This window comes from Harpia harpyja, chromosome 5 (genome assembly GCF_026419915.1).
Source record: "Harpia harpyja isolate bHarHar1 chromosome 5, bHarHar1 primary haplotype, whole genome shotgun sequence".
NCBI lineage: Eukaryota > Metazoa > Chordata > Aves > Accipitriformes > Accipitridae > Harpia > Harpia harpyja.
Genome location: NC_068944.1, coordinates 78,311,077 through 78,338,003, shown reverse-complemented (window position 1 = coordinate 78,338,003; position 26,927 = coordinate 78,311,077). Strand labels below are relative to the sequence as shown.

Here is a 26,927-nt window from a genome sequence, read left to right as displayed (position 1 = left end):
ATGGGGAAACTGCTCCCTCCACTCTAGGGAACGAGATCAGCTCTAAAATGCATTTCCCTATTTTTCTTGTTTCGATATCGATCCAGCATCCTGAGATTACCAGTTTACCTGGAGTCAACCTTACTCTCCCTTCTCTCGCAGACACAAACATGGGGACGGGTACAACATTTTCAGGGGAAATAATGATTCTGCTTTTCCCCTCTCAACCTTGCAATAATTTTAATTAGAGTATCTCCAAGAAAAACAGCCGGCCCTTTAAATCAGTTATAAAACCAGAAGACTTAGTCTCAGCATGTAGTGTCAGCTTTAATTATCTGGGCAGTTATAGCTGTATGTTATAAAAGTCAGGCAATTAGATGCATTCCTTAAAGCCGTGAAAAAAATTGCTAGCTATCAAGTGGAGGAAAACCAGAGTCAAACATATAACTGTTAATTGCATGAAACATTCAGCAGAATAAACTGGTGTGTAGATCATCCTGCAAAATATGATGAAAATGGGAGTGATTAAATGTGTAATTCTGTTTCCAATGTAGATATTGGGGGTCAAGGCATTGGTGAATGCATGATTCACCTGGTAGAGTTTTGCTGCCGGGCTGGTGAAGCCAAACACCCCCAAGCTCATCAGAGCCTTTCTGTTACCATGAACCATGGTGGTCCCATGCCTGATACACCCCGGGGGTCTTTTGCCCCTTTTGTGGGTGCTAAAGAGTTGGGTGTAGGACCTACATTGGTGAGGTCCCTTCTGTCCCATGCACACCTGAATTTCAAGTCCTTTTTTCCATTTGCTTTCTCGTAGGAGCCAACTTGCACTTCATAAGGAGCCCCCCAGCCAACAAGGTGATAAAGACACGCTACAGGATAGTGAAGAAGAATGTGGTGTCTCCAGCCTCATCATCCTTCAGCAGCCCAGTTCCCAACTGGAAGACGAGACGCCCCGTGACATCCAGGTAATGCTTCCATCCCTTGAATGCAGCTGGTAGGGACACGAGAGCCGAGGGAGCTCCCACGTTGGCTCCGTGTTATTACTGTTACATGTTTGTTGCTTAATTTCTCTATTTGTTTAGCTGCTTCTACGCAGAGTTTATTGACTTAAAGTGTAAAATCGTATTAGTAATCACATTAGCCCGAGTCGGCGGCCAACAGCTTACCGCAGTCTGTGGCTTCATATTTATTCCCTGTTTGAATTAATTGTTTCCATGAAGCAGTTAAATAAGCTGTAAGGAAGATGAATAAACGCACACAGCTTTTTACATCAGACCTAAGTAAACTTGCTGCTTCTTTTGGAGATAGACGTGGCGTCTTAATTAGGGATGGTCAAGCCTGCTAACGAGGCCAGACCTTCCCTTTATAACATTATTGTGTATGTTGGTGCTACAGAGGAGCTTACTGAAAGCGTGTTGGAGGCAGATGCCCCAAACCTACACCAGGAGATAGGTGCAGGCACAGACTTGCATATTCCTGGGTTATCTGGGCAGGTGGAGCATCAGCCGGGCCTTGTAGCAAATAATTTGGCATGCCAGCACCCGTCTGAAGAAGGGTGTCACCAAAGGATGGTGCTGAACCCTTGAGTCTGAGTCTTCCTTAAATCAGCTGTGCTGACGTCTGTATTTCAGCTACGAGCGAGCTGCAGCCACCTTAGCTGGTGGAGATGTTACCAGGGAACATCTCAGAGACCAAGACAAAGCCTGGAACTTGTGTGTAAGCAGAAGGGTTGTTACGGTAATTGATGCTCTAAAAAAAGGCTCTATTAGAACTGATATTTTTGGTTATAACCCAGATTCTAGCTATTCTTAGGCTGAGAATGACTTCTCCTCCCCTTGACATGCTGGTTTGCCACTCTCACAGGCAATATTTTGGGCAAAGAGAGCCTGCTCTGCTCTGCTATGGGCTTGTTCGTTTTATTATTTATTCCAGTGTAGCAAACCCGAGGAGCTAGGGGATGCTGCGGGCTGTCCCCCACCATCGGCTCCTCCGGCGGAGCAGAGACACGGGTCGGCATCAACACCCTGCTCCGGGTGGTTTCTTCCAAAAGTTATTTCCCCCCACCAATGCCCCAAGGGTTGACGACTTTTGAGGTGGGTGCTGCGGAGAGACAAAGATTGCGGTGCTTGTTTTTAAAGCATAACTTCACCTGATTTTTCCCTATACTAAGTGAATTCGGCTTTTAGTTTCACAAATATTGGTATCTGAAGGGAAGGTTGGTTTTGGAAGACTTCAGAGTGATGAGGCAAAGTACCCAGGTAAACAGAGAGATTAAAAAAGGTGTTTATTTTCAAACAATTTTTTAAAATATAAAATTAGATCTATTATTTTGTCTGTTTTTTCAAGCAATTAGTTGAGAAACTCTGGCCTCTGTTTCAAAGTGCTACTTCTCGAATGGAAACAGTGGGATCCTTTTGGGCTAATGGCTGATTTCCACCCAATTTTTTTTTCAGTCAATCTTACCTGCTCTGCCTCCTCCTTTTTCTTCACCTTCTACTTTTGCATTTGATATTTTCCTACCTGCATATCATGCCCTTTTATCCAGTCCAGAGATCCACATGTCTCCTCTTACTGCCCCCCAAAAGTGGCTGGTTTGCCTCCTCCAAATAGTGCTCCCCTTGTAGGTGCCACCTCCATTTGCACATCCTTGGGGCCAACTTCTTGCATTTCTCTTTCCACAAACAAACCACATATTCCTTTTCTTGCTCCCTTATCCTACTTTTTCACTGAATCAAGGCTGCATGTGTGTGCATCCTACCTGCCCGTGAGAGTTCTTGCTTGCTCACTGCTCTTAGGCTATGATAGAAAGCCAGACTATCAAATGAATAATTGTTGCATTTCTTCTTTGGCCCCAAAAGCAGCTTTTTAAAAACATTATTATTAATATTTCAAAGTGTGGCTTTTGCATTGTGAATGTATAAGTATGGTACAGTAGAATCTTAAATTGTATTGCTTCTTAGAAGTTCATAATTTGCTGCTGATAATTATGGTGCCTGGTATTTTGCGTGCAAACGAAGACTTTTTTCTCGTGGCTTTTCATCTCCTGTTTCCTTCTGCAGTGTTGGTGTAACGCTGACTCTGGTTCTGGTCACTCCTGTAGCTACAGTCACTGCTGTGCTACTCAAGTTGTGCCTAATGAGTGCATTTACATCCACATCAACATGAGTCTTGCCCTTTCCCATCCCCAGCTCAGTTCGCTGCTTTTTTGGTCCTGAACCAGCTGTTTTGAGCATATCCTCCTCTTTTATTTAGGTGGAAACAGCTGCTGCTCTCTGTTCCTGGTAGAGGCAGTCCCGTTCAAATGACCCTTCTCCCTCCGTCACTGCCCTCACTGCAAATCCTGCTCATTTATTGGAGAAAAGGTTGACTTTTGTTTCTAGTTTTTGTGACGGTGAAATGTTCTGTGATGGATCTGTGCAAAGTTGCTGCTTTACTGTCTCTCCGCCATTACTGTGCCTCAGCTAGGACCTTGAAAGAGAATATGTGAGCCAGGCAAGGCTTGCCCTGCTCTGTAATCGCCCCAGTTTTATTCCTGGGAGGGGAATTTGCGTCTTGTACCTGCTGTCTGTTGGTGGATTCGGTTCCGCAATGGCTTTCCCAGCTGGTGAAACACGATGTTTTCGCCACTTGGTGCTCTTTATAGCGAGAATCATTGTGTCATACTGTGACATGACGCTGCCCAAAACTATTATCCCATTGATGTACAAGCCCGACTTGTGAAACTCTTTCAGGTATAAGTGGTAAGGGAGGGAGAGAGAGGCTTATTTGTAGCCATATTGAATTTAATCTGCTGCCCCTTGATGAAGTGCAGATGCGTGTGTTTAATCCCATGCTGTAACAGATGACTAACTTGGTTGCCCGGATTGGTGGTAGATGCCCCATCCCTGGAAACTTTGGGGCTGGATGGGGGCTCTGAGCAACCTGATCTAGTTGAAGATGTCCCTGCTTATTGCAGGGAGGTTGGACTAGATGACCTTTAAAGGTCCCTTCCAACCCAAACCCTTCTGTGATTCTATGAACCTCAGCCTTAGTTAATAGAAAAGAACTCATGCTCCGACTATTCGGCTCAGGTTCTTCTCTCGCAGCTTATTACTCCAGATCTGGATGGTTGATGGATGGAGGAACTGCAGTAAGAGCCGAGGAAGGCAGGAGCTTCAGGCAGGGGATTCAGGCAAGGTTAGAGCAGCAGTCTCTGGCTGCTGGGTGGTAGGTCTTTCTCAACCAAGCAGTGATTTTGCGGAGGAGCAACCTGTTCATGCTGCCGCGATTGGCTGAGAGCTCCCACTTGTAGAATAATTTTATCTGTATTAATCTCTGACTTCATTAAATGATGTAGTTTAGATCTTACAGCTGTTGCAGACAAATCGTGATAAAATGCCATCAGCAAATTAAAACAATTATATTTTAAAGAAGCAATAAATCTCTTACTTAGTCTCCCTATTACCTTCGTTGTGTGTGATCAATCATCTGGACTGTCTGGAGGAAGCACATGGCAAATGCTTCTCCTATAGTTTTTTATGGTTTTTTTTTTCTCCATCGTTCACAGCATCCTCTTGGATCTGTAACACGCAACGAGCCAGGAGCTGCTTTCTTGCTGCTTTGCTTTGCTTTTGCCAAAACTACGGGCAGCTTTGGTGGTGGCGGGACATGCTGTGCATGCCTGCAGCACTGGTTTAGTCACCTCCTCATTTTTATCCTTTGGTGTGTGTCATACTGAATGGTCAACTATTTATTCTTAATATCCTTTTCACCTTAAGCCAGAAATGTGATGTTAAAAGGCTGGTGGTGCTGCAGTCAAGTGCTGCTCCCAAACTGGTTTCTAGCTGAGGCTAAGGGGAAATTCCTACTATAAAATCCAGGTTTTGGGCAGTACAAAAGTGATGTGCAGGGGTTTTACATGACCACCGATCTTTTCAGATTTAATACGCTGCCTTAATAAACTCTAGGCAGGAGCTGTGTTCTTGTCCATCTTGTGAACTTGCTGTCAGTAAAGATGTTTATGAGATTCCCTCCTCTCTTTTTGGGTATCTGTGCTGCAGTTTGCAGCAAGAAACGTTGCTGGGGCATCCGGGACATTGCCCTCATTGTCGATAATCTCCCCCAAATCAGCAGGCTAAGATGAAGAGGGACGTGTCTTTGGGAAATGAGTGACAGGAAGAGTCGCTGCAGGTCTGGAGGTACCCGCTGCTAATCCCTTGGTGATGAGTTGCGTTCTCCCCTTATTGCTAGGTTGCATTAAACTTCGCCCTGCTGCTGACTTTTCTTAGAGGCGATAGATGGGAGTATATTTTAAATTAATTTTACTACACTTTTTGTAATATTTTTGTTTTAAATAGATTTATAAGCAACTTGGGGGCTATTTCTCCAAATTTATGAAGATAATTTTCACTCTCTTGATAAGGTTAAATTTACACCTGCTATTTCCATATTAATTCACATTGCTAAGTGGATCTAATTTTCTTCCGTTCTTCTATCTAGCGAGTGTGGCCTTTCCTAATGCAATTTCCCCCTCACTAAATCACTGTGATCGGGAGTCATGATCGAGTTAAATTAACTTAAATTAATTTACTTAATAAGAGCTCCAGATCATTGTGAATGAGGTTAAGATTTATTGATTCTCCTTTTCACTCCTCCCCCTTATCTCTCTCTGCTTTGCAGGAGCGCAGCTCAGAAGGGCTGTGATTTGCTTGCCTTAAATTTCATTTGCTCCTATTGACATTGCGGTTGGTCATCGCTTAGAAATCGCGGGGGGATGCCCTCTCCCCGCGCAGCCTCTCACCCCCGGGAGAGGGCTGAACGAATTGCCACGGAGGAGTTGCGACGGATGAAGCGATGCTGCTTCTGCTCCCAGCCTCTTTCCATGCTTCACGTGGTGTCAGCAGATGCAGCCACCAGTAAACCAGGATGCCCGAGTTTCATAGACCTTGCCCAGAGGCAGCAGAAGCCTTCTGGGGTTGAGGGTGCTGTACGATTATGGAAACTGCTAGAAAGGTAGGTAGGGCGTTTGCCGTTGTGGCTGGGATCCTCCACCCCAACGCACCTTGTCTGGAAGGAGCAGATGAGGGTAACGGCAGGAGGATACTCCTGGCCGTTGCAGATACCCCCCCTTGCAAAGCCACGTGCTCCACCGCAGGGACAGTCTTCTCGCAAGGGGAGCGGGGAAAACGGGACAAACCCAAATGCCATTGAGTATCCATCCCAAGGCAGCAGTGGGAAATGTCTGTGCCCCTGTATGGGGGATGATGTGCCCGTTATGGGCTCAGCCAGGAACCGTGCCAAAAGTGACAGAAAGGAGGAGGAGGGTGCACCAATGCCTGCAGGAGACCCCAGCTCACCCTCTCACGGAGAGACAGAGCCACTTCAAGGCACATTTTTGGGAGCAGAGAGACCTATGCTTAGCAGCTGATGCTGTGTTTATAGACCCCCGACGGGTGAGTTAAACACTGACCCACTTTGAAGAGTTTTCTTCTAAAATACTGATGCATGTGTTTAAAAGAAAAGTAACCTGTCTGCAAATAATAGTCTGGCCCTGATGGAGAAGCTCAGATATTTCCTTCAGAAAACTTAGCAGCGCCTCTTGAGGGACAGTCCTACCCCTCCAGCACTATAAATAAGTAAATAACAAGATAATATAACATTTGTCAGAGAAATGCCTGCTCAGTAGAAAAGAATTGTCAGCAGAGGATACGCTTGTGTGGTTTAGTTTTGTTTTCTTCTTTTCTTTCTGTTTCTTGGCCTGGAGCACATTGAATGGACTAAGATGGAAATGAGAGCCTTCTGGCCTTGACTTGGGTCCTCGCCACCCATTCCCCTGCAAAGCCTTTAGGGTTTTGCGCTGAAAGGTTAAGTGGGTGATGCACTAAGGGGGTGACTTTTCCCCCAAGTCCCATGCCGGGGTGCTGAGCTAATTTCATGCAGTCCCTGCCATCCTCTCCTGGGGAAGCCTTTCAGATTTTCCTTGCTACATGATCCCATTTTGCTGACGTCTTGAGTCCTGTTACATGTTTCCTTGCAGAAGTGAAATAGTAGTTTCACCTCCTTGAGACAATGGTATCGCGTGGTTGGGAAGGATGTTCGCCTTCCCACTCCGTGGTGGAGTATTTTCCATGTCTGACCGGGGCGAGTGGAGCCACAGGTGCCAGTCTTGGTGTGCTGTCAGCATATAAGTTAACTCTTTCTGCCTAAACCCTTGGGGAAGGAAAAGACAGTTGAACAAATGTCTTGGGTTGCAAGACAGAGGCGTGTGTACCCCAATGGGTGCGTGCCAGCACGGCTTTCCCAGATCAATTGCTAGATCTAATTCCTGCAGAATGCGGAACAGTATGGTTGGCTTGCTGTGAATACTAGTTGCATGGCATGAACATGAAAACTCAATATATCCTGTCTTTTTGGGGGGAGGAGAGCATATCCTTGTGACTTTTTGGGGAAGCTGTCTCTTCCTCTCTATGTACCTCTCATTGTGTTGCAGTTTGGGGTAATGCAGAGCGGCCAAGCCCCTGTTGCACAGCATCTTAAACCCAAGTGTTTCAGTGTGCACCAAGTCGTTTACCATAATCCAAACAGATGGGCAGCAACATGTTAAGCCACAGTAATTCAATAGCTTCTGAGCTTTTTGGTTGCACTCTAAGGCTCCCCAGGAAGTCCATCTGTTCTGGAAATGGGATGGGTTCACCCAACTTTTGTGACATCTCTGGAAACTGTTGAGAAGTGTTTGAGATACGTTGCTGCCTGTTGCTTGTACAACAACCCAACATTGAGTAGCTTTGCCCGCGCTGGCAATTACAGAGCCAGAGTGGCCCCTGTGGGCAGTTTATTTGTGTCCAGTTGGGCATGGTTTAGCTCTCATCTCACCTGTCAGCGTTAGGGGAAATCCTTTCTCCGCTTGGTGTGCTTTGCCGGTGTTGTGGTTTAACCCCAGCCAGCAACTAAGCACCATGCAGCTGCTGAGTCACTTCCCCCCCACCCAGTGGGATGGGAAGAGAATCGGGGGAAAAAAAAAAGTAAAACTCATGGGTTGAGATAAGAACAGTTTAATAGGACAGAAAGGAAAAAAAAAACAATAATAAAGTGACGACAACAACAACAACAACAACAATAATAATAGGATTGGAATATACAAAGAAAGTGATGCACAATGCAATAGCTCACCACTTGCCAACCGATGCCCGGTTAGTTCCCCTGCTCCTCCCAGCCCCAGTCCCCCCAGTTTATATACTGGGCATGACATCACATGGTATAGAATACCCCTTTGGCCAGTTTGGGTCAGCTGCCCTGGCTGTGTCCCCTCCCAACTTCTTGCGCCCCTCCAGCCTTCTTGCTGGCTGGGCACGAGAAGCTGAAAAATCCTTGACTTAATATAAATACTACTTAGCAACAACTGAAAACATCAGTGTGTTATCAACATTGTTCTCATACTGAATCTGAAACATAGCACTATACCAGCTACTAGAGAGAAAATTAACTCTATCCCAGCCAAACCCAGGACAGTCAGGAGTTATGATCACCAGCACGGCTTGGGGCTTGCTGGGGAATTATTTCCAGCACTTGGGGAAGATACTGCTGTATAGGGTGAGACACCACAGGGCATATTTCTGGAGACTCAAATAATAGAGGATGTCCTTCTTCTGCTTAAAAAAATGCAACTTTGGGGAGGAAATGAAGATGCCCTTTTAAAATTAGCTATGGGCCAAGAATTGGAGAGAGCAGGGGAAAGGGCAGCCCCAGTCGTCATGCCTGCCGTGCTTTCGGGGCTGTCAGGAGGATGATCCCATGAATTACCTATACGCCGACAGCTTCTTCTGAAAAGGGATGTGGGGATGGCAGCAAATGTCCTAAAAGCCTAATTCCCCTAAGCAAGACCCAGCGATCATTAGAAGGACAATGCTGAAGCATCTCATGGAAGAAACACCTTGATAAGCCATCACCGCAAGGTGTTTAGTTTGCAGGATTTTAAGATACGAGGCTTTGAGAGCAGAATCTACTTAGAATTATGTTAAATATGTACATTTGTAAGAGACATCTCCCTGACTGTCATTCTGCAGTTTCCTATTTGAGGGATTCATACCACTTCTCCAAAAGCATCTGGAGTTGTTGGCTGTAGAAACCAGGTTAGTCTGTGAACTGTTAGTTTGGTCTGGAGAGGACTTTTTTTTTAAATTCCTGATGTATCTGTGAAAATACAAAATCCAGCAGTGACATACGATGGGATGGAGACCAAAAGGTGCATCGGTTTAGTGATGGGTGGTGGAATTAGAAGCAGGTTAGCAAAGCAGTTTTCAGTGCCAGCTTTGCCCATGGTGTGCTCTGTGTTGGCAGAATCCTTCTCTCTCCATCCCTAACCAACCGTCTCAAAAATCTCAAGGTGGAGAAGCCAGAGGCAAATAAATGACACCTGATTATTTCTCCGTGTTGCTAAGCAGACACTGCTCTGATGTATTTACTCAACATACCTCCAGGAGAAGTCATCAAGCAATTTTGGAGAGCAAAGACGCTGCTCTCTATGTCTCTTCGAGATGTTGCAGGGTCTGGAGATGTTTGTGCAGTTCTCTAAGGGGAAGACGCGTTAAATCACGGCACGTTCCTGATCCCAGTGGGTCAGTGGTTGGGGTTGAGAGCTGACAGTGGGGTTTGGGACCGTAATGCACGATGGATGGAGCAAATCCTTATTTCTGTGGTGCTGGGGCATCATCTCGAAAGTTGCAGAGAAGACGCAGAAAACTGTTAACGTAGGCTTCTACCGTTGATAATTGCTGAGTGCTCTGACGGGGGGAAGCTTTAATCGAAGTTATCATATATTGTGAGCAGACAGGGTTTTTTTTTTTTTTTTAAAGATCTCAGCAAAGGCTGTCTTCTCTCCTTGGTCCATTTATTTTTTCCACCAGTCAGTACCTTCGCTTTAGCAGGGAGAAGGGGTCCAAAAGGTTGGATCCTGACCTCCCACAGACCAGTTTAGAGCACAGACTGGACTGGTGCTGTGGTTGAGATGCTGCTCTTCAAGCTGGGGGGAGCCTGCAAGGACCAGACTGTAATCTTCAGTTTTTTTGGGGGGGTTTCAAGCACAGCTTTATAAGTTATTTATCTTGTTTAGAGGGTGCTCCGGTGGGATTTTGCCTTCTCTTCTCCTGGTGCCAATTGCTCCTGGGTCTCCCCTCATGTAGGCGAAGGATCATGAGCATCATAACCCTATGGGCAGAGGTTGGGGCACCAGGAGTTAATTTTATTTTATCAAGATGATAAAATACCCCTCCGCCTCCCCAGCTTTTGATGCGTTAATCTGAAAAAGGAGTCGAAATGTGACTAATGTCCTTAAAGTTCCTGTCAATTTTTTTCTTCCCAAATTCATTTGACATGAAAGTGAGAAGTAAACAGAAAGCCTGTGTTTAAGCAGATAACTTGGAAAGCCTTTTCCATCACATTTAAAAACGGCCGTGTCATGGATTCTGCGAATTGGCGGGTTCTATTTTGTTTTATTTTATTTTGTCTGTGTGGTAAATTTTCTTTTAATAATCTCGACGTGGTTTTACGAGGTTTAGGGCTAAGATTTTTTTTGAAGGGATGTTAAACCATTCTCCAAAATGACATCTCATTAAAGTGAAATTCATCTGCCGGGATTGGAGACATTACAGGCAGGAGGAAACTGTGGCTCCCATTTGAAAATACGTTTTTTTTTTTTTCTATAGGAAGTACTTTTAATCTTTTTAATGAGGATGGTATGAGATACACAACCCCGTATTGTTTCTGAGAAGCCCTGACATCTGGCCTAGCATAATCCAGTTTCTGTTAGGGACTAGTTTAGAGGCTTTAAAAAACAATGTCGCCTCTTTTGGGCAAAGCTTGGGATTAATCTTTCATATGCTTGGTGCTCCCCCCCTTGCAGAAAGACAGACACTTTATAACACTCAGTATCCGCTTTTTTTCTTTTTTTTTAAGATGTCTTTTTTCTTTTTTCTATTCCCCCCCCTTTCCCTTCCTTTCTCCTCCTTTTCCCTCCTTTCCCCTCCTTTCCCCCCTTCCCCCTCTTTCTCTCTTCCCCCTTTTTTCCTTTTTTCTTTTTCCTTCTTCCTTTTTCCTTTTTCTTTTTCCTATTTTTCTTCTTTTTTTCCTTTTCTTTTTTTCCCTTTTCCCCCTTTTTTCTCTTTTTTCTCTTTTTCCTCCCCCCTCCCCCTCCTTTTTTTTTCCTTTTTTTCCTCTTTTTTCCCCCTATTGCTTTCTCCCAAAACAGAGCTGACAGCTGAGTGCTTTACCAGCTGACAGGCTGTGCAGCAGATTCAAGATGGGCAGCTTTGCAGTGGGAGCTGGGGGCTGTACCAGCCCACTCCCTGCCCTCGCTGTCATTCCCCCCCCCCCCCCCCATCCTCCCAGTCCCCCCAGTCCTGTGCTGTGCTGGGGCAGCCTCATTTTGCTGCTTTTGCATGAATTCGAGGCTGCCGGCATTGGGGGGAGCATTCCGGTTTCCTCCTCGAAGGGTCGGCCACAGTAATTGAGCTCTACTTCGGAGGAACTAATGAAAACAAAATAAAAACGGGACTCAGAGGTTAACTACCAGCTTTAAATGCATATGAAAATACTTAAGAATAATGGGATTTTCTTTTTTTAATTTTGGTTAATGGAGTAGTCGAGTTTTGAATGGATTCTATTAAAAATAAAACTGTCACATCCGAACCTGGGGAGGCAATGATGGGTTATTTACTCGGCAGGGTGTTGTGTTGATCTTGGAACAGCCCTTCCCTGGAGGCTGGAGCATCCTTCTTTGGGGAGCCCACTGTTCCCTAAACCTGGATCTTTTCTTGCTGGGAGATCCTGTAGCTTCATCATGTACTGGATCTGTGCTGGCTATGAGCAGAAAAAGGAGATGCTTGACTAGTTTGGCTGAAAAAAGGGAGAACTTTTTTTTTCCCTCCCTTTCTGAATTAGTGGGGTATAGCTGATAGCCCTCACCTTATGTTATTTGGGGCAAGTAACTTGCATTTCCTGCAGAGGTATGGGAAATAACCTTTTTTTTCCTGTGGGCGTAAGGCACCTTGGGATAATCTGGCTTCTTATTTGGCTGCTGAAGCGTGGCTTTAGATCTGTAGCCCAGCTAATGTCTTGCTCTCTGGATTTAGGGGAAGAAATGCAGAAAACTGGGTTTTGGCTATAGGGAGATTATACAGATGTGGAAACGGTGAGTGTAGTTGAGAATAAAAGCGACATCTTCTTGTTTAGCGTCATCGGGGCATAGTTTTGCTTTTGTAATACTTAAACCCAGCCAAACACAGATGTCTCCCGTAAATTAAAGATATGTAAGAGGTGGTTTCCACCACTAGGCTCTTTCCCAGTGTCCACTGAGAGCCATCCTCCTGGCGAACTCCCAGCCTGGTGCTGGCTTTCTGCCGCATGAGATGTTGAACTTGCTGTACCCTCTTGGCCTGAAATACCCACGTTGGATGGAAATGAGCTGGAAGCCAACCAGTCCGTAGCTTAGATAACGTATAAATGGAGGGTCTTCCTTCTCTCTCATTTTTTTTTTCCCTGAAAACAAAGTGTGATGGTACAAAACCACTGTAGAAGAGCACCGTATTGTCCCTTGTGGCAGGCATCAGCTGTATCCTCAGCAGGATATTCATCTGGGTCAGGACAATGTTTCGAAGTTGGTCTCCTGAGCAGAACATCTCCAGTTGCTGGGCTTCAGGTGGCTTCACAGACCAGTCTTGGAGGCTCAAACTCAACCTCTCGTAGATGAAACCAGTCCTGAGGATGTTCTCCAGCTGTTAGCAGGCACTGGGTCATCAAGGCCAGGCATGAACAAAGCAAAGGACATGTTTTTGCTGAAATGGGTTTAATTTGTAGTGTAGATGTTGGGTCCTCAGCACCAGGTTACCTCTACAGATCTACTCTGAAGGATCCACACTACTTGCTAGAACAGGTATGGCTGGTGTGGATCAGCAGTGTGGGCACCAGCCTGGGACAAGGAGATTTTGGATCCGTGATGGAGTCTGTGAAAGCCTGGTTGATGCAACCTCTTTCTGTTTTCAGCCTGCCACCTTTCCTCTATCTCCCTGTGAGAATGAATCCTTCATGCTGTGTCCTACTGCAGGCAGAGAGAAGAGGAGGTTCCCTGGGCCAAGCGATTTCCATTGTAAATGTTCATTCAAATGCCAATTCCTAGAGAGCTGAGCGGGCTTGTGAGCATGGCATCGTTCTGCACAAATATGGAGAACTGTATTACACCCGTGATGCTCATTTGACCAAAGGGTTCTATAGAAAAGGATAAAGCAAAATGAAACTGAGCTAAAAAACAAAAAAGAGACTCTGCAGTTCAGTAAGGCTGCAAGAAGCGCTTGTTTTGAGAAATTCGGGGGAGTAATGATGGGCTTGGGGCTTTTCACACAAGCCGACCATCTCCCAGTTGTATTGTGGTGCTGCACAAGCATTACCAGCTCCCAGGGCTGGACAAGTCAAGTGGAAAGATCCCTTAGGGACTAAAATCAGCACATAGGGCATTGCCTACGTTGTGTAACAGTGCAGACGTGCTCGCAAGTGGTTGCGTCGCTTCTCAACGAGCTGCTGCTCATCAGCAAGGTCTTGCTGACTGGCTGCTCCCACCCTGTGGCATATTAAGCTAATATGTTTTACTTAGTGTTTATAATAGGCAGAGAGCACACGCACAGTTGGTTAGTAGAGGATTTGCTGATGAGTGGTAATTCATTAGCTGGGATTTTTTTTCCCCTCTTTTGTGACTGCGTCTCCTTGCTTTCAGAGTACAGCAGCTATCAAAGAAAAGCAGAACATCCTTAGCGAGGAGGTTTATACAGATTAAAAGTTAGGAGTTTTCAGCTGCAGATCAGCAGTTTTGAGTCGAGGCTGGATCATCTGGTGCAGGAACTCAGGTGGGAGATGTGAAAGTTTGTGCCCAGGCAACTGTAGAGGCCATCTCCAGCATTGGGGAGCCCATCTTCAGGTGCTGGGATACCAGATTTGAGATGGTCCTCTCCATGCCATGGCTTTGCAGAGGGTTTGCTGCCCCTCTGCACAGTTGGGTCTGTGCGTCATCTCCTGGAGCCTCAACCCAGCAGCTCTTGTAACAATGCTTTGGGGTGGCAGTGGTCTTTGCATGATGAAGGCATCAATCGCTCCCTTCTTCTAGGTTATGTCCAAAATACCCTAAACGTGATGGCACGTACGTGACTAGTAGGTCAGAGCTTGCCCTTGCTCTTCATTTACTTGGAGTCCACATTGTGGACTTGATATGCAGTGCCGAGGTGGAAAAAGCACTTTGAACTCAAATCATTAACTCCCAAGAAAAGCACAGGGAAGGCTTTAGTGGAAAAATGTTTATTACGGATGTTATAATGTTGTTTATGGATCAGTACACAGGTTCTAGGATGGATCCTGGGCAACCAGGGCAGATGCCACATGGAAGAAAGCGGAGGGTTGATACCCTCCTTGTCCAGTCTTGGGGACACGTCTCACTCCAGGTCACGCAGGGACTGAGCGTGGTGATGCTGGGAATCAAAGCAGGTCTTCAAAGCTCTTTAACCCCTCTCGATGCTTCTTCTCACTCTGTCCCAGGACATCTATTTGTTCCCACCCAGGTGCTCCAGGATAAAATATCTCGTGAGACTACAAGGTTTCAGGTACTGCTGTTCCTTTTGTCCATCCAAATTCCCTGGATGCCAGCTGTAGCTTTAAAAAAAAATACGTATTTTATATGATAGTATTCACCCTTTCTAACCCAGGCTTTAGCAAAAATACATATTTTATATGATAGTATTCACCTTTTCTAACCCAGGCTTCAGCAGCAACTGAGTAGTCTGGCCAGATGAAATCTGCTTGGGGATATAGTTTTCCAAATTGCTCACATGCCATATTTAAAACTCATTTTTAAGCAGTTCTGAACCTTTAGAAGTGGTTTTTCTAAGGCTAATAATCCCTCCTAACAGCATCCCATTTTGAGAATATTTTTTCCGGCACTGGGTATTTACACAGTCACTGATTTTTCACCTGACAGTGACAGCTGCAGGAGTGAGTGATGTATTTAATTTCTAAATTTCTACCCTACTAAGAGATTAGTAATGGCAGAGCTTCTTTTTTTCCACCCCTTTACCCAAATGGGTTTTGCTACGAAGGGTCGTAACTTCTCCAGCCTTTTAGCAGATCGAACCAAGAAGTTTTCCTGTGCAGGTTCTGGTGTGAAAGTTGCTATATAAAAAAAAAACCACCATGAAAAAAAGGAGGAAGAGGGGAGTGCAGAATGGCTGAATGGCAGCTCCGTGCTGCAGAAATGACCCAAATCACTTCTTATCAGCTCCCGGTGATGGTAAAATTCTGATACCTTTGTTTAAACCTCGCCGCGAGCTGCTGCGCTGAGCCGAGTCCAACTGCTGCCGGCATCTGGGCTGCCCGCGCCGGGCTGTGCCCGGGCAGGTCTCGGGGCTCGGGAAAGAGCGAACCGGTTTGCGGGGGCAGAGAGGTCACTTGGCAATCGTTTTCAACTGATTAATTCTTTCCAGGCTAAGTAAACATTTAGTCTTCTTTCAGGCTGAAGGATGGATCCATCTGTTTCTTCCTGGCGTGAGAAAAAAAATAAAATACTCTAAAAAGGCTGGAAAAAACTCCTGGATTAGCGAACGCAGAGCGATGCGCACGTCGTGGGTGCTGCTGCTGCTCTGAGCAAACCCTTTGCTGGCAGCAAGCGGGCTGCAGAAAGCAATGACCAAGTGGATATCTTGCTCTGCCTCTTTATTAATCAGCCATCTGTTAAAAGCGCAGCTATTTCCATGTCCTTATAGGCAACAGCTAGGAGGTAAAATGGTTTAATAGGATACGAAAGTCAAGTCTGGAGGATGGTGTGGGGCTGGCTTGCGAGCGGGACTGACCCTTCATAAATAGGATCTCTGAGGGCTTTGCTGGGCAGCAACAGCTGTTCTCCGGGGGCTGGAAAGTGCTTCATGCAATGGGGGGAAAGAACAGAGGAGAAAGATGCTGCGGTACCCACGGCAGCAGGCTTACGCATCTCTCCCGGCGTAGGTCAGGTGTGTTTTGCCCTTGGGCTGAGATAATGAATATTTCCAGTTGAGTTTAAGTGTATGTTACACTTGATATGGAGACAAATACCTAAATAATAAGTTATATTCGTACCTTACTGTGCACCCAAGACCTACGTAATCAGCTTTCTCGATCCCTGGCCATTTATTTCCTTCTGCTGCCTTTGAAATAATCAGAATTAGCTCGTTTAGTACTGAGTAATACCACTCTGGCCAGGTTTAATCTCTCCCCAGCAGAGCACTGTGGTTTCCTCTTTCTACATCCAGATTCTCTGTCTGATGGAGGTTGCTCTGGGACGAAGCCGTGGTGTTTCCTCCAAACCTCGGGTTTTCTTTGTTAGGGAGTGTGTGGTTTTATATTGGATGATCTTTACTGAGCAAAAGCAATGCGAGGACTTGTAAGAGGTGCTTTGGATGTCTCTAAGCACTGCGAGAAACTTCTAAATTAATTTCTTTTACCTTGCCTAACTGCTGTAACATCAAGGTGGGGAAATAATTTGTGGATTTATCCTCTGCCTGCATCACCGTCTTGCTTCTAGGTGGAGCCAGAAGTGCTGCTCATGGCTTAGGCTTTGCAAAGCCTCTTGCCCGCTGCCGGGCAGGAGCATCCTCTCCTTGGCTTTCCCCTGGGCCGGATCCTGGCACCCCTGTGTGTGGCAGAGCTGGGTTTCAGCGCGAGGCCGGATTTACGCCCGCCCTTGGCACGGGTGCCGCTTTGGTGGGGCTCACGGCAAAGCCGACCATCTGTACCCGGCAGCTTCCCCGCTCCCCGTCCGTCCGTCCATCCATCCCCAGGCGCCGGCCGGGCACTGCAGCATCTGCAGTTTGCGCTGCCCGCCGGGCTCGCCTGGAAGGAGGATTTGCAGAAGGATACGGGGAGGTCTGAGAGGTCACAGCTGTTAAAGCTGGAAAAGTGGGAAAAAAAGGGCCAAGGGCTTCCCGAACTTGGCATGAGTGCCGCAGCCACCTGTCTGTGAGCATCAACGGTTTTCCAAGCCGAAATATGTTTTGATTGCAAATAATTTCCTTTAACCCCCCCCAAAGATATCTAGATTTAATAATTGCTTTTTGAATTATTGGTAGCAAATTGAGATCAGTGCTGCCGCAGGCATTCCTGCCATCCTCTGACGTGGAAAGGAGCGTGTAAACGGAGACGATGAGGGGTGAATCTCCGGGGAAACCCCAAAGCCGTTCCGGTTCAGGATATTTATACGGAAAAAGGTTTTATGACTCGGTAGGGAGGAGCAGGGATTGCAGAAGGCAGCATCTCTGCTTGCTTTAAATTCCTTTTAAAATGCAAGAATAAAAGGGGGCAAAGGGGAAATGTTATTTTTGGCACGGGAAGGAACTTCCTTTGTGGGAATTGTGTTCATGAGTGAGAGAGTGGGAACACTTTCCCGTTCCCTCCTGCTAACAAATTCGCAGTCTCTTCTGCACCTAAAATAACCATGTTTCAACTCAAAACAGGGCTCAGCACCGCTGCAGTGGGGATCAGGGCACGGGCACCTGCCCTCAGTCGGGTGGGAGAGATGGGAACATGCTGGGAGGCTCCAGCATGGAATTCCAAAGTAGTGAGTGGGTTTTTTTTCCCCATCCATGGAGAACTATGCGTGGGACAGCGTGATGGCTTTGGCAAAGTGAGCTAGAAAGTTTCCTTTCTGGTTTTATAATTTATATTAGGTAAAAATCTCCTTCTGCTGTTTCTGTTAATATTAACAAGCCTGAAATTTCCTTTTAAACGTGAACAAGAAGGATGGGAATTCAGGCAAGCAGCTGAAGGTGCTTCAAAAAAGGAGCACAGCCTTGAGGAGTAAAGAAAAAGCGGAATGAAAAAATAAAATATGAAAAAAATGCGTGTCCAGGTTCCTTCTGAGCACTTGACCACCCCCGCCTTGGACCTATCTACAGGAGGGAATATTTTTGCATCAGGGTTACTTCTTTTCTGTGTGGGAGCAGAGCACTTGCATTGCTCTGAACAGGGAGGGGTTTGGTGATGGAGGTGGTGATGGAGGTGGTGGTGGGAAGCCAGGGCTCTCGTCTTCTGTGATCAGTGGGATCCACCACTGAAATGCTCTTCAGGAGCTTAGAATCATCAAATCACAGAAAGGTTTGGGTTGGAAGGGACCATTGAAGATCATCTAGTCCAACCTCCCTGCCATGGGAAGGGACATCTTCCACTAGATCAGGTTGCTCAAAGCCCTGACCAACCTGACCTTGGTTCTCCACAACACAAGATGATGGGCAGACGGTTTTCTCCTTGGTGAAAGTGTTGAAATGTAGCATTTGTATGTGGATCTGAGTGTCCTGTATCTTAAGGTGCTATAGAAATGTGTTTTCTTTTAATTACACTTTTGGCCATGATGCTGTTCTGAACTCCCAGGGCTTTAAGAATAAAAAATCTGATGCATAAGGGGGAAGAAAAAGGACCTCCTTGGACAACGCATGAAGCTGTGTGGTTGGCGCTAATGAGGCACGCTCTCGCTGCTTGTAATCACGGAGGTTAATCCTTTATTATCGATGGGTTTGTGTATGGGCAGGGTGAGTGTTAGGCAGCACTGCCTTTACGCCCCGACCTGCTCCCCAGTCCCAGGGCATCGCAGTGGGCGCGTGCCCGCAGGTCTCCATCCCTCCCACCTCTGCACAGGTCGCACGAACCAGCTTGCAAATGCAAGGGAGGGCAGGGTTTGTGTTGGCCGTATCCAGACCTGTGGCATCGCACTACCCAAAGTGCTCCAGAGGCTGGGGTCTGGCTGGGAGGGTTTCTCAGCAGAGTCTCCGCATGATATCGGGTATGAAGCGCTTCGGCGAGCAGCTGAGAGCGCGCTGCCCGCACAGGGAGTGGGGCTTTGGGCTGCTGGGAGACTTTTTGCCTGCGTTTGTGAAACTCGGCTCCTATTTTGCTTTTTTTCTGTTGGCGATGCTGAAGCAAGGCTTCCTCCGGCAGGTTTTTTAAAATTTTATTTTATGAGAACAGTCGGTTATGACTCCCCAAGTGCCGTAAAAGTTAATGTGATAGTCGCTCTGCGCCTGTGCTCATTTTTATAATTTTTTATTTTATGAAACAGGACAGGGAGCTTAGTGACTTATTACTATTCATTTCGTTTCAATGCAGTAAATATTGATTCAGTTGGGGGTTTTCAATTTAAACCACTCGGCGATTATATAAAATATTACTAGCCTCTGAAATTATGCTTACCGATCCCTTCGGCTGCTCATTAACGAAGGATTGCAATTTTTAGATCCCTTTGCTTTCATCATTCTAATAAATGGGCTAAGCTCCCTTTTTGCACGGAAGGTGCTGTAGACTCAGCTAGCAGGGGCTTGACAGCCTCGATGCAGCTCTTAATTTGGAGCCGGTTTCAAAGGATTTTGTATTTTTTTTTTTTTTTTTTTATTTTGAGGCATGTAGGTCTCTTCCTCTGATTCTTCAGCTGTGGCAGAGCTGGGGAATGACAGCTGGGATAAATGGAGCTGGTTCATTCCTGCACTGTTCAAAGTGATGTTTCGCAGACTTCTCCCACCGTTGGGTCCTTGGGTATTGCCTGAACTCAAAGGACCCGTTTACATGTGTCGCGAGGAACAAGAAGTGTGGGAAGAGAGAGAGGGGGAACAAAGCCTGACCAGCGTAATTAACAATGGTAGAAGGGTCTTATTAGCTGGTCACTTGGGGCCTCCTATGGACAGTGAGTAGTCTCATGGCAAAACACTACGTGAAACTGGCTCAGTCAACCCACAAAGCGCTGCTTCGGCATTGCGTGGAGGCGTTGAAATGTGTCCTGATAGGGATGGGGTTAAATAAGCCTTCGGAAAATTTCTTTGGTGCCACCAGGGGCTCAGTTGAGAGCTGGTGGTGGTTGGGCTGTGGGCTGGAGATGTTGCCCATCCATAGATGAGCCTGTTTGATTTTGCAGGGGCTTTCCCTTCCCATTCTTAGACCTTCCCATCCCCACAGCCTCCCATGGAGCCCTTTGGAGTGCAGGCTACTTGCCGTGCTCCTCCTGGCATCTCCTCACTAGAAAAGCATGAGACCATGATATCCATATTGGAACAAGCTGCCCAGGGAAGTGGTTGAGTCACCATTTAAAAGACGTGTAGATGTGGCACTTAGGGACATGGTTTAGTGGTGGACTTGGCAGTGTTAGTTTAATGGTTGGACTTGATGATCTTAAAGGCCTTTTCCAACCTAAATAATTCTATGATTCTATGATATGCCACTTGCCCGGAAAAATCAGGGCAAGCTGCTTCTCCAGCTTCCCTGTCCTGAGGCCATGGAAAGCGGGACAAGGCAGGGTGCAGGATGTCCTGATGGGATTTGAAAGAAACTAAAAAATTCAGTCCTAGGGGAAAGTCCCCACATCCAACAGTTGAGCGTTGTCAAATTTTGGGGTTAAGCAGCTGGGCAGGAAAGATGAAAAGTGTAATTGTTGAGGAAGAAACCAGCTGCTTGTTGCAAAGTGCCTTCAAGACAAGAAGGGGGGAAAGCTCAGATTGGGCTCAAGTTGTCTGCTCCTTTTTAATGCAACCAAGAATACACAACGGGCAGGAGGAGACTCGGAAATCATCTGGTTTAGCAAGAGCTGCATTAATTGGATCAATGCTAATATGTGATTTAAAATACATTGTCAATGGAGCAGAGTATTTGGCTGAGAACCTGGTGTGACGGGTGAGTTACGATGTTGTATCTCTTGGGGCAGAGACGTTCTTCAAGTTGTGCTTTGCGCAGCACTTAACCCTTGGTGGACTTCCCCAAAAACAAGTGGTGATGTGGCCAAAAAGAATCTGGATGAGACTTCAAATCAGAAAAGAAAGAACTAAAACTCCACTGCTGTGCACACTGCCATGTAGCCAACTTACATAATTAAACACTGTTTTAAATACCACTTCTAGGCCAGTTTTAAGGGTGGTAGTAAACTACCTTTGCAATAATCAATAGATTTTTAGACTGCTTGCATATTTCAAACTTGCCAGCCCAATCTCCCTGAATGTTTCATAGCTAATCTTACCAATTTGTTGCAGCATGATTGAGACCATTGCAGTGAAGGTGACCGTGAATGGCTTTGCTAGAATGCCTTTGTGTGAGTGGATTTTTGTCTACTAAATTCAAAGAATTTATCCGTTTTTATGCAAACCTTGAGAGTAATAAGCTCATCAGGTTGTTGGGTTACCTATTGCTGTAGATGAATGAGTTTTATTTTAATACTAAGATTGAAAAGGAGTTTCTGAAGTCCTGCTTGAAGTATTCCTTGCCAATATTTGAGGACTTAATTGGTGTGTAATGATAGTACGATCATGTGGCATTGCAGCACATGGCACGCACTGGGAGTTTTGGAACAAGGCAGAGCTACCACCGGAGACCGACAGAAGTTGGGTACGAGCTTCCCCGGATCCCCTTGAAGTCCCTTCTGTGCGCTTCACCCACTTTAGGATTTTTAATTGCTTAGTAAAATCATCGAATCATCAAATGATACGGAAATGACCTTTAAAGATCATCTAGTCCAACCCCCCTGCCATGCAGGGACATCTTCCACTAGATCAGGTCACTCAAAACCCCATCCAACCTGACCTTGAACACTTCCAAGGACGGGGCATCAACCACCTCTCTGGGCAGCCTGTTCCAGTGTTTCACCACCCTCAGCATAAAACATTTCTTCCTTAGGTCTAGTCTAAATCTACCCTCTTTCAGTTTAAAACCATTACCCCTTGTCCTATTGCTACAGGCCCTGCTAAAAAGTCTGCCCCCATCTTATAAATATTGAAAGTATTAAGTACTGAAAGGCTACAAGATCTTCCTGGAGCCTTCCCTTCTCCAGGCTCAACAACCCCAACTCTCTCAGCCTTTCTCCATAGCAGAGGTGTTCCAGCCCTCGGACCATTCCCGTGTCCCTCCTCTGGACCCGCTCCAACAGGTCCGTGCCTCGTGCTGGGGACCCCAGAGCTGGACGCAGTGCTCCAGGGGGGTCTCACCAGAGCGGCATCAAGGGGCAGAATCCCCTCCCTTGACCTGCTGGCCACGCTGCTTTGGATGCAGCCCAGGAGACGATTGGCTTGCTGAGCTGTGAGTGCACATTGCCAAATATTTTGGTCTCTTGCAACGATGGTAAATAATGTACCAGTCAGTTTGCGTTCTGCTGGTGTGGTTTATCTCGGATGCTGAGGAACCAATTTGGGCTTCCCAAAGCGAGATAGCAAGTAGGAGATTTTCCTTTAATATTGCAAAGCCAGGCAGTCGCTCTTGTTTGTGCCACCCAGGAACACGATCCTTTTATTGCAATGGAGGCTTGCGAAGTCATTTGTCCTTGTTGATTGAGTATTTATGATGGGAGCTCTGGATGGTGTTTCCCTTAGATTGAATTTCAGCAGCTGGCAAGAATTGCTCCAGTCCTCCCCGTAGGTCGCTTTTCGCCTGTCAGGACACATAGCAGCATCTTACCTGTTTATTCTTGTCCCTTGATTTAATTCCTGGTGTAGGTACAGCCCAAGTGTGGGGATAGGTGGAATTTCTATACTGCCCTATATGTATAGATTGGCCTTCTCCTCTCCTTTTATTCTTTAATTTTTTTTAGCGCCTGCTCAATATTCAAGGAACATAAAAACATTCACCACTTATCATGAGCTGTTATCACAACAACTCTTCACAATTATTAATAATAGTGCTTAGTTTCGTGTATTGCTTTTCATTATAGCTCTCGAGGCAAATAATAGATGCAGGGAAGTACTGCTAATGGTCGAGTCGCAGGCTAGGAAGCAGCAGAGCTGTCATTGCCTCTTTGTGAAAGCAGGAGAGCAGGTTTTGAGCCATTTTTGTGGTTCCTGGTGGTCACCTACCAAAGGGGAACTGCTTGAACGTGCTCCTCTGAACTGTCCTGTGTCCTCTTTACGGACCGTGATGCCTATGAAGATGCTCTACGGGCATTTTGGTACCCCTCTTGCATGGGGAGCTGTGTTTGGGGGAAGAACAGTGTAGATGTGAGCAGGTGATGATGTGTTCTTGTGCAGCCAAGACCTGGGCAGGTGATGTAGCCTGACCAGTCCCACCAAGGTGCTGGGGAACCCCAGGACCTCCCAAGCCTTTGGGGTATGATCTCCCTCCTTAGAGGTATTAAAAAAACCATCTAGATATGGTGGTTGGCAGCTGGCTCCGGGTGGCCCTGCTTGAGCAGGGGGTTGGACCAGATGACCTCCAGAGGTTCCTTCCAACCTCGACCCTTCTGCGGTTCTGTGGTATCTCCTCAAGACCTCTGGGCATTGCTGTTGCGGATTGTGGCACATCATATCTTGGGCCACCAGGACATCCAAGGGTATTTGAGATTTCACATAAAAAATTAGCCTGGGGTGGGTGGTTGGACTCACCTGCTGCAAGCCTGAGATGGCTTGTTCTTGCGTGAACCCCAGGAGACCTGGTGGGTCAGAGAGCTCCAGCTCCCATGTTTGCTCTGCAAAATAGGTATTTCCAAACCCATCTTTGAATTTTCTGCCCTGCACTCCTCTCTGCTGCTGGGTTTTCACTGCTTGGTGGTGGTTGTCCCAGGCTTGAGTCCAGAAAGCAGCAGGTACCCGAGGTTTGGGTGATGAGCACCATGCTGCTGGGAAAGGCGACTTGTTTCTTTTCTTCTGCAAGTTAGTGGTGTTTTTTTTTTCTGGTTTGGGGGTTGTTTTTATTTTCTCTTTTCCCAGCTCAGCAAGGTTCAGCGGTTTGGCCTTGCACACAGCAACACGTAAGAAACACCCGGTTTAATTTGCGGTTAGATATCTGTTAAGATTGCATCCACTTCCCCAGTCAGCACTTAATTGGCAAGTCGCTTGATTTAACAGCGTGGGAGCCGGCACCGGAAAAATGGCTTGAATAAATCACTGCCTGACGCCAGAAAATAGATATAATCTCAACATTAACTACATTAATAGTAGCAGGAGCCGAATTAAGAAAGCCATAAAGTATAGGCAAGAGAGTATAAATTATAGCCATCTCGCTGTCTTCTTCTCCAGGCTTTGCTTTCCTTCGTTCCCCAGAACCTCGACCAGCCTGTGGCATGCAGTTGTGCCGGTGTTAGCTCTCACTGGGGACAGGTTGTGGTTGTCTCCATTGGGGACAGGGAGAGGAGCAATGCCCCTAGCCCACACCTTTCCCAGTTTGCGTCGCGTCTTCGGGGCCACTGCCAGAGTTGGTCTCATCAGTTTTAGTGGCTTAATATTGATTTCAAAAGGATCCAGAATGGGAGGTAATTGCTCTGCTGTTGCAATCATGCATTTCTTTTCTTCCCTCCTTGGCCCTGGCTACAGCCATGTGGTCATTTATCATCCTCTGATCACATATATTTTTAACATGATTATTTTGGGCTGGGCAAGGGGAGGCAAGGCACTTCCTAATGATGTGGAGGGAAAGCTTTGTTAGGGTACCGGCTTCACACATATTCACGTGGTGAAGTGGCCATCCCCCCAGGTCCTGGGGAACCCACGGCAGATCCCTCAGCTGTTTGCTTTTGGGTGTCCGTGCCGTTGTTCCCAAGCTGTTTTGGGGAAAACTGTGCCTTCATTTCCCATCTGTGAAAACAAGGGAAAGCTGCTCAGGTAAGCGCTGTGAGGACTTGTTTTCCCTGATGCTGTTGCTGCAGGAGAAGGTGGCTTTCACAACTTCTTCTGCTCTTCAGGAAAGGTGTCCCTCCAGCTTTTGCATGCCGTGGGGTGCAAAAAACCATCTCAGCTGTTGCTTTTTCCATTTGTGCTGCTGTTGGCACTTTATAAATTTGGAAGCATATCTGCTTGGTTGTTTCTTTTTCCTTTCAATCAGGTGTTAGGTCCCACTTTGGTCCAAAAGATGATGTTTTTAGGTTTTGCTGTAAACATAGTGGAGATACTTGGGAGTCCTGGTATGGGGGTACTGGCTGAGCATCCTTGCGAGGACCAAACCCTGAGCGGGGAAATGAGCTAGAGGTGCTGAATTGGTACCTGCCTGCTTGCGTGTTTGTGCCTTAGGAGCATCATTAAAATCCTTTCTCATCTACCTTTACGCAGAGGGGATGATGTCGAGAGGGGGATGACGATGCTGTGGAAGTGACCCCAAGTTCAAGTTACATCCCGCCTTAACACATCGTGGAGCGTCATGTCAGTGCTGTGGTCTGGATGCCTGTTTTGGGTTCATTTAGGAAGTTTTCTCCATTTTTTTTTTTGTTGTTGTTCTGGAGCTGTGAGTTGCTCTGGGTCTGGTGCCAGCAGAGGGAGACAGCTCTGTATGAGTCCTGCGTGGGAAAGGCTGATGGCTAATTTAGTTTTATGAGAGAGCAATAGTGAATTTGTTTGGTCTTCACGTACAGGTTGAACACACTCACATCGCTTTGCAGCACCAACATGCTGAAACTGGGGACCGGTGGATTTTACACCCCAGAGCCGTCAAAATCCTATATAACAGAGCAACCTTGTTAGAGATGTCTCTGCATCCTGCATCAGGAACCAATGTGCTGTGTAGGTTCACAGCAATTTCCCAACAAATGCCACAAACATTTTGCACATCATTTTGCTTCTGTGCTGGACCCCCCTTTTCCTAATTTCACTGTACAGTCCGTGATTAAGGGCATCTCTGTGCTGTTTGGAAGCACGCAGGACGATGCTCTCGCTGCTGGGGCTTTATCTAGAAGCTGTGCATGAGCGACGGCTTTGGCAGACGATCATCCAAACACCTTGGAAACACATTGAACGCTTGCCCTGCCTATATGACCAACGCATGTGCTTTTTTGCTAGGTACCTGATAAATCGGTCCGAGAGGCACACAGAAATGATGCTGCTGTCTTGGCACCTATGGAGTTGTCACCGTGCTGAGATTTAACGTGCTGACAGCTCGGCGTGGATGAGGTTCCCTAGCAGGCTGGTAGATGACCGGCGTGGCTGAAACGTGCCACGCGGCCGTGTTTTTTTCTGCAGGCAGTCTCTTTTAAGCGCTCTAACTAGCAGAGCCATCTCAGAGTTAGTGGAAAAGCTCAGAAACTCCTCTGAGCATAATAGTAAGGTTTGCTCGGGATGATGCCATCAAGCAGTTGATTTTAGAAGCCAGATCCTGAGCCCAAGCGGGTGATTTTCATACTAATTGGTATCGGTTTTACTATTTCTCTGGCCTGATCTAAGGGGACTGTGTGTTTGTAAACGGTGAGCATGCACATAGAGATGCTGAGTGTTGTCAGCAAGATGCTGTTACACGATTAAGTGCAGATGCTTTTTCCTTATTGCTTCCATGAAAGCTAGAATGGCGCTTCCCAAGACAGGGGAAGCTCTCGGAAACATCCACATTAATTTAGGCACGGCTGGACTCTGGCTTCTTGTCACTCTGGTGTATGAGGCAGCCGGTGCTGGAGTGCATCCCGGCATTTGCTGTGCTTTGCTCGCCCGGCGCTGGGATTTTTGGTGCTGGCAAAGCCTTTCCCTTGTGTGGGGCTTCGCCCAGTGCATGTCAATGAGCTGCTGGTCTGTACCGATAGGCATATAGTATATATTTAGATTTATGCTTCATTTCTGTTCACAGGACAATTGTTGGGAACCCCAAGAATTGTTATTTTTAATGGGGTGCAGACCATACCCTGTCTTTCCTCTGCCCTGCTGCGTTTGGAGCATGGTCCCGTGCTCGGGGCGGATCATAGAATCATCAAATAGTTTGGGTCGGAAGGGACCTTTAAAGGTCACCTAGTCCAACCCCCCTGCCATGAGCAGGGACATCTTCAACTAGACCAGGTTGCTCAGAGCCCCGTCCAACCTGACCTGGAATGTTTCCAGGAATGGGGCATCGACCACCTCTCTGGGTAACCTGTGCCAGTGTTTTACCACCCTCATCGTAACAAATTTCTCCCTTAGATCTAGTCTGAATCTCCCCTCTTTCAGTTTAAAACCATTACCCTTTGTCCTATCATTACAAGCCCTGCTAAAAAGTCTGTCCCCTTC

The 26,927-nt window shown here is 46.6% G+C and overlaps 1 protein-coding gene across 4 annotated transcripts in view; it reads left to right on the top strand.

The window, feature by feature from the left end:
• The window catches only part of ZC3H3 (zinc finger CCCH-type containing 3), a 179,910-nt gene that overhangs the window by 75,934 nt on the left and 77,049 nt on the right, over positions 1–26,927 (top strand). For all 4 annotated transcript variants that reach the window (XM_052787849.1, XM_052787848.1, XM_052787847.1 and 1 more), the window contains one exon: positions 797–947. In XM_052787849.1, the coding sequence (XP_052643809.1) occupies positions 797–947 (151 nt within the window). The remainder of the gene's footprint in view (positions 1–796; positions 948–26,927) is intronic.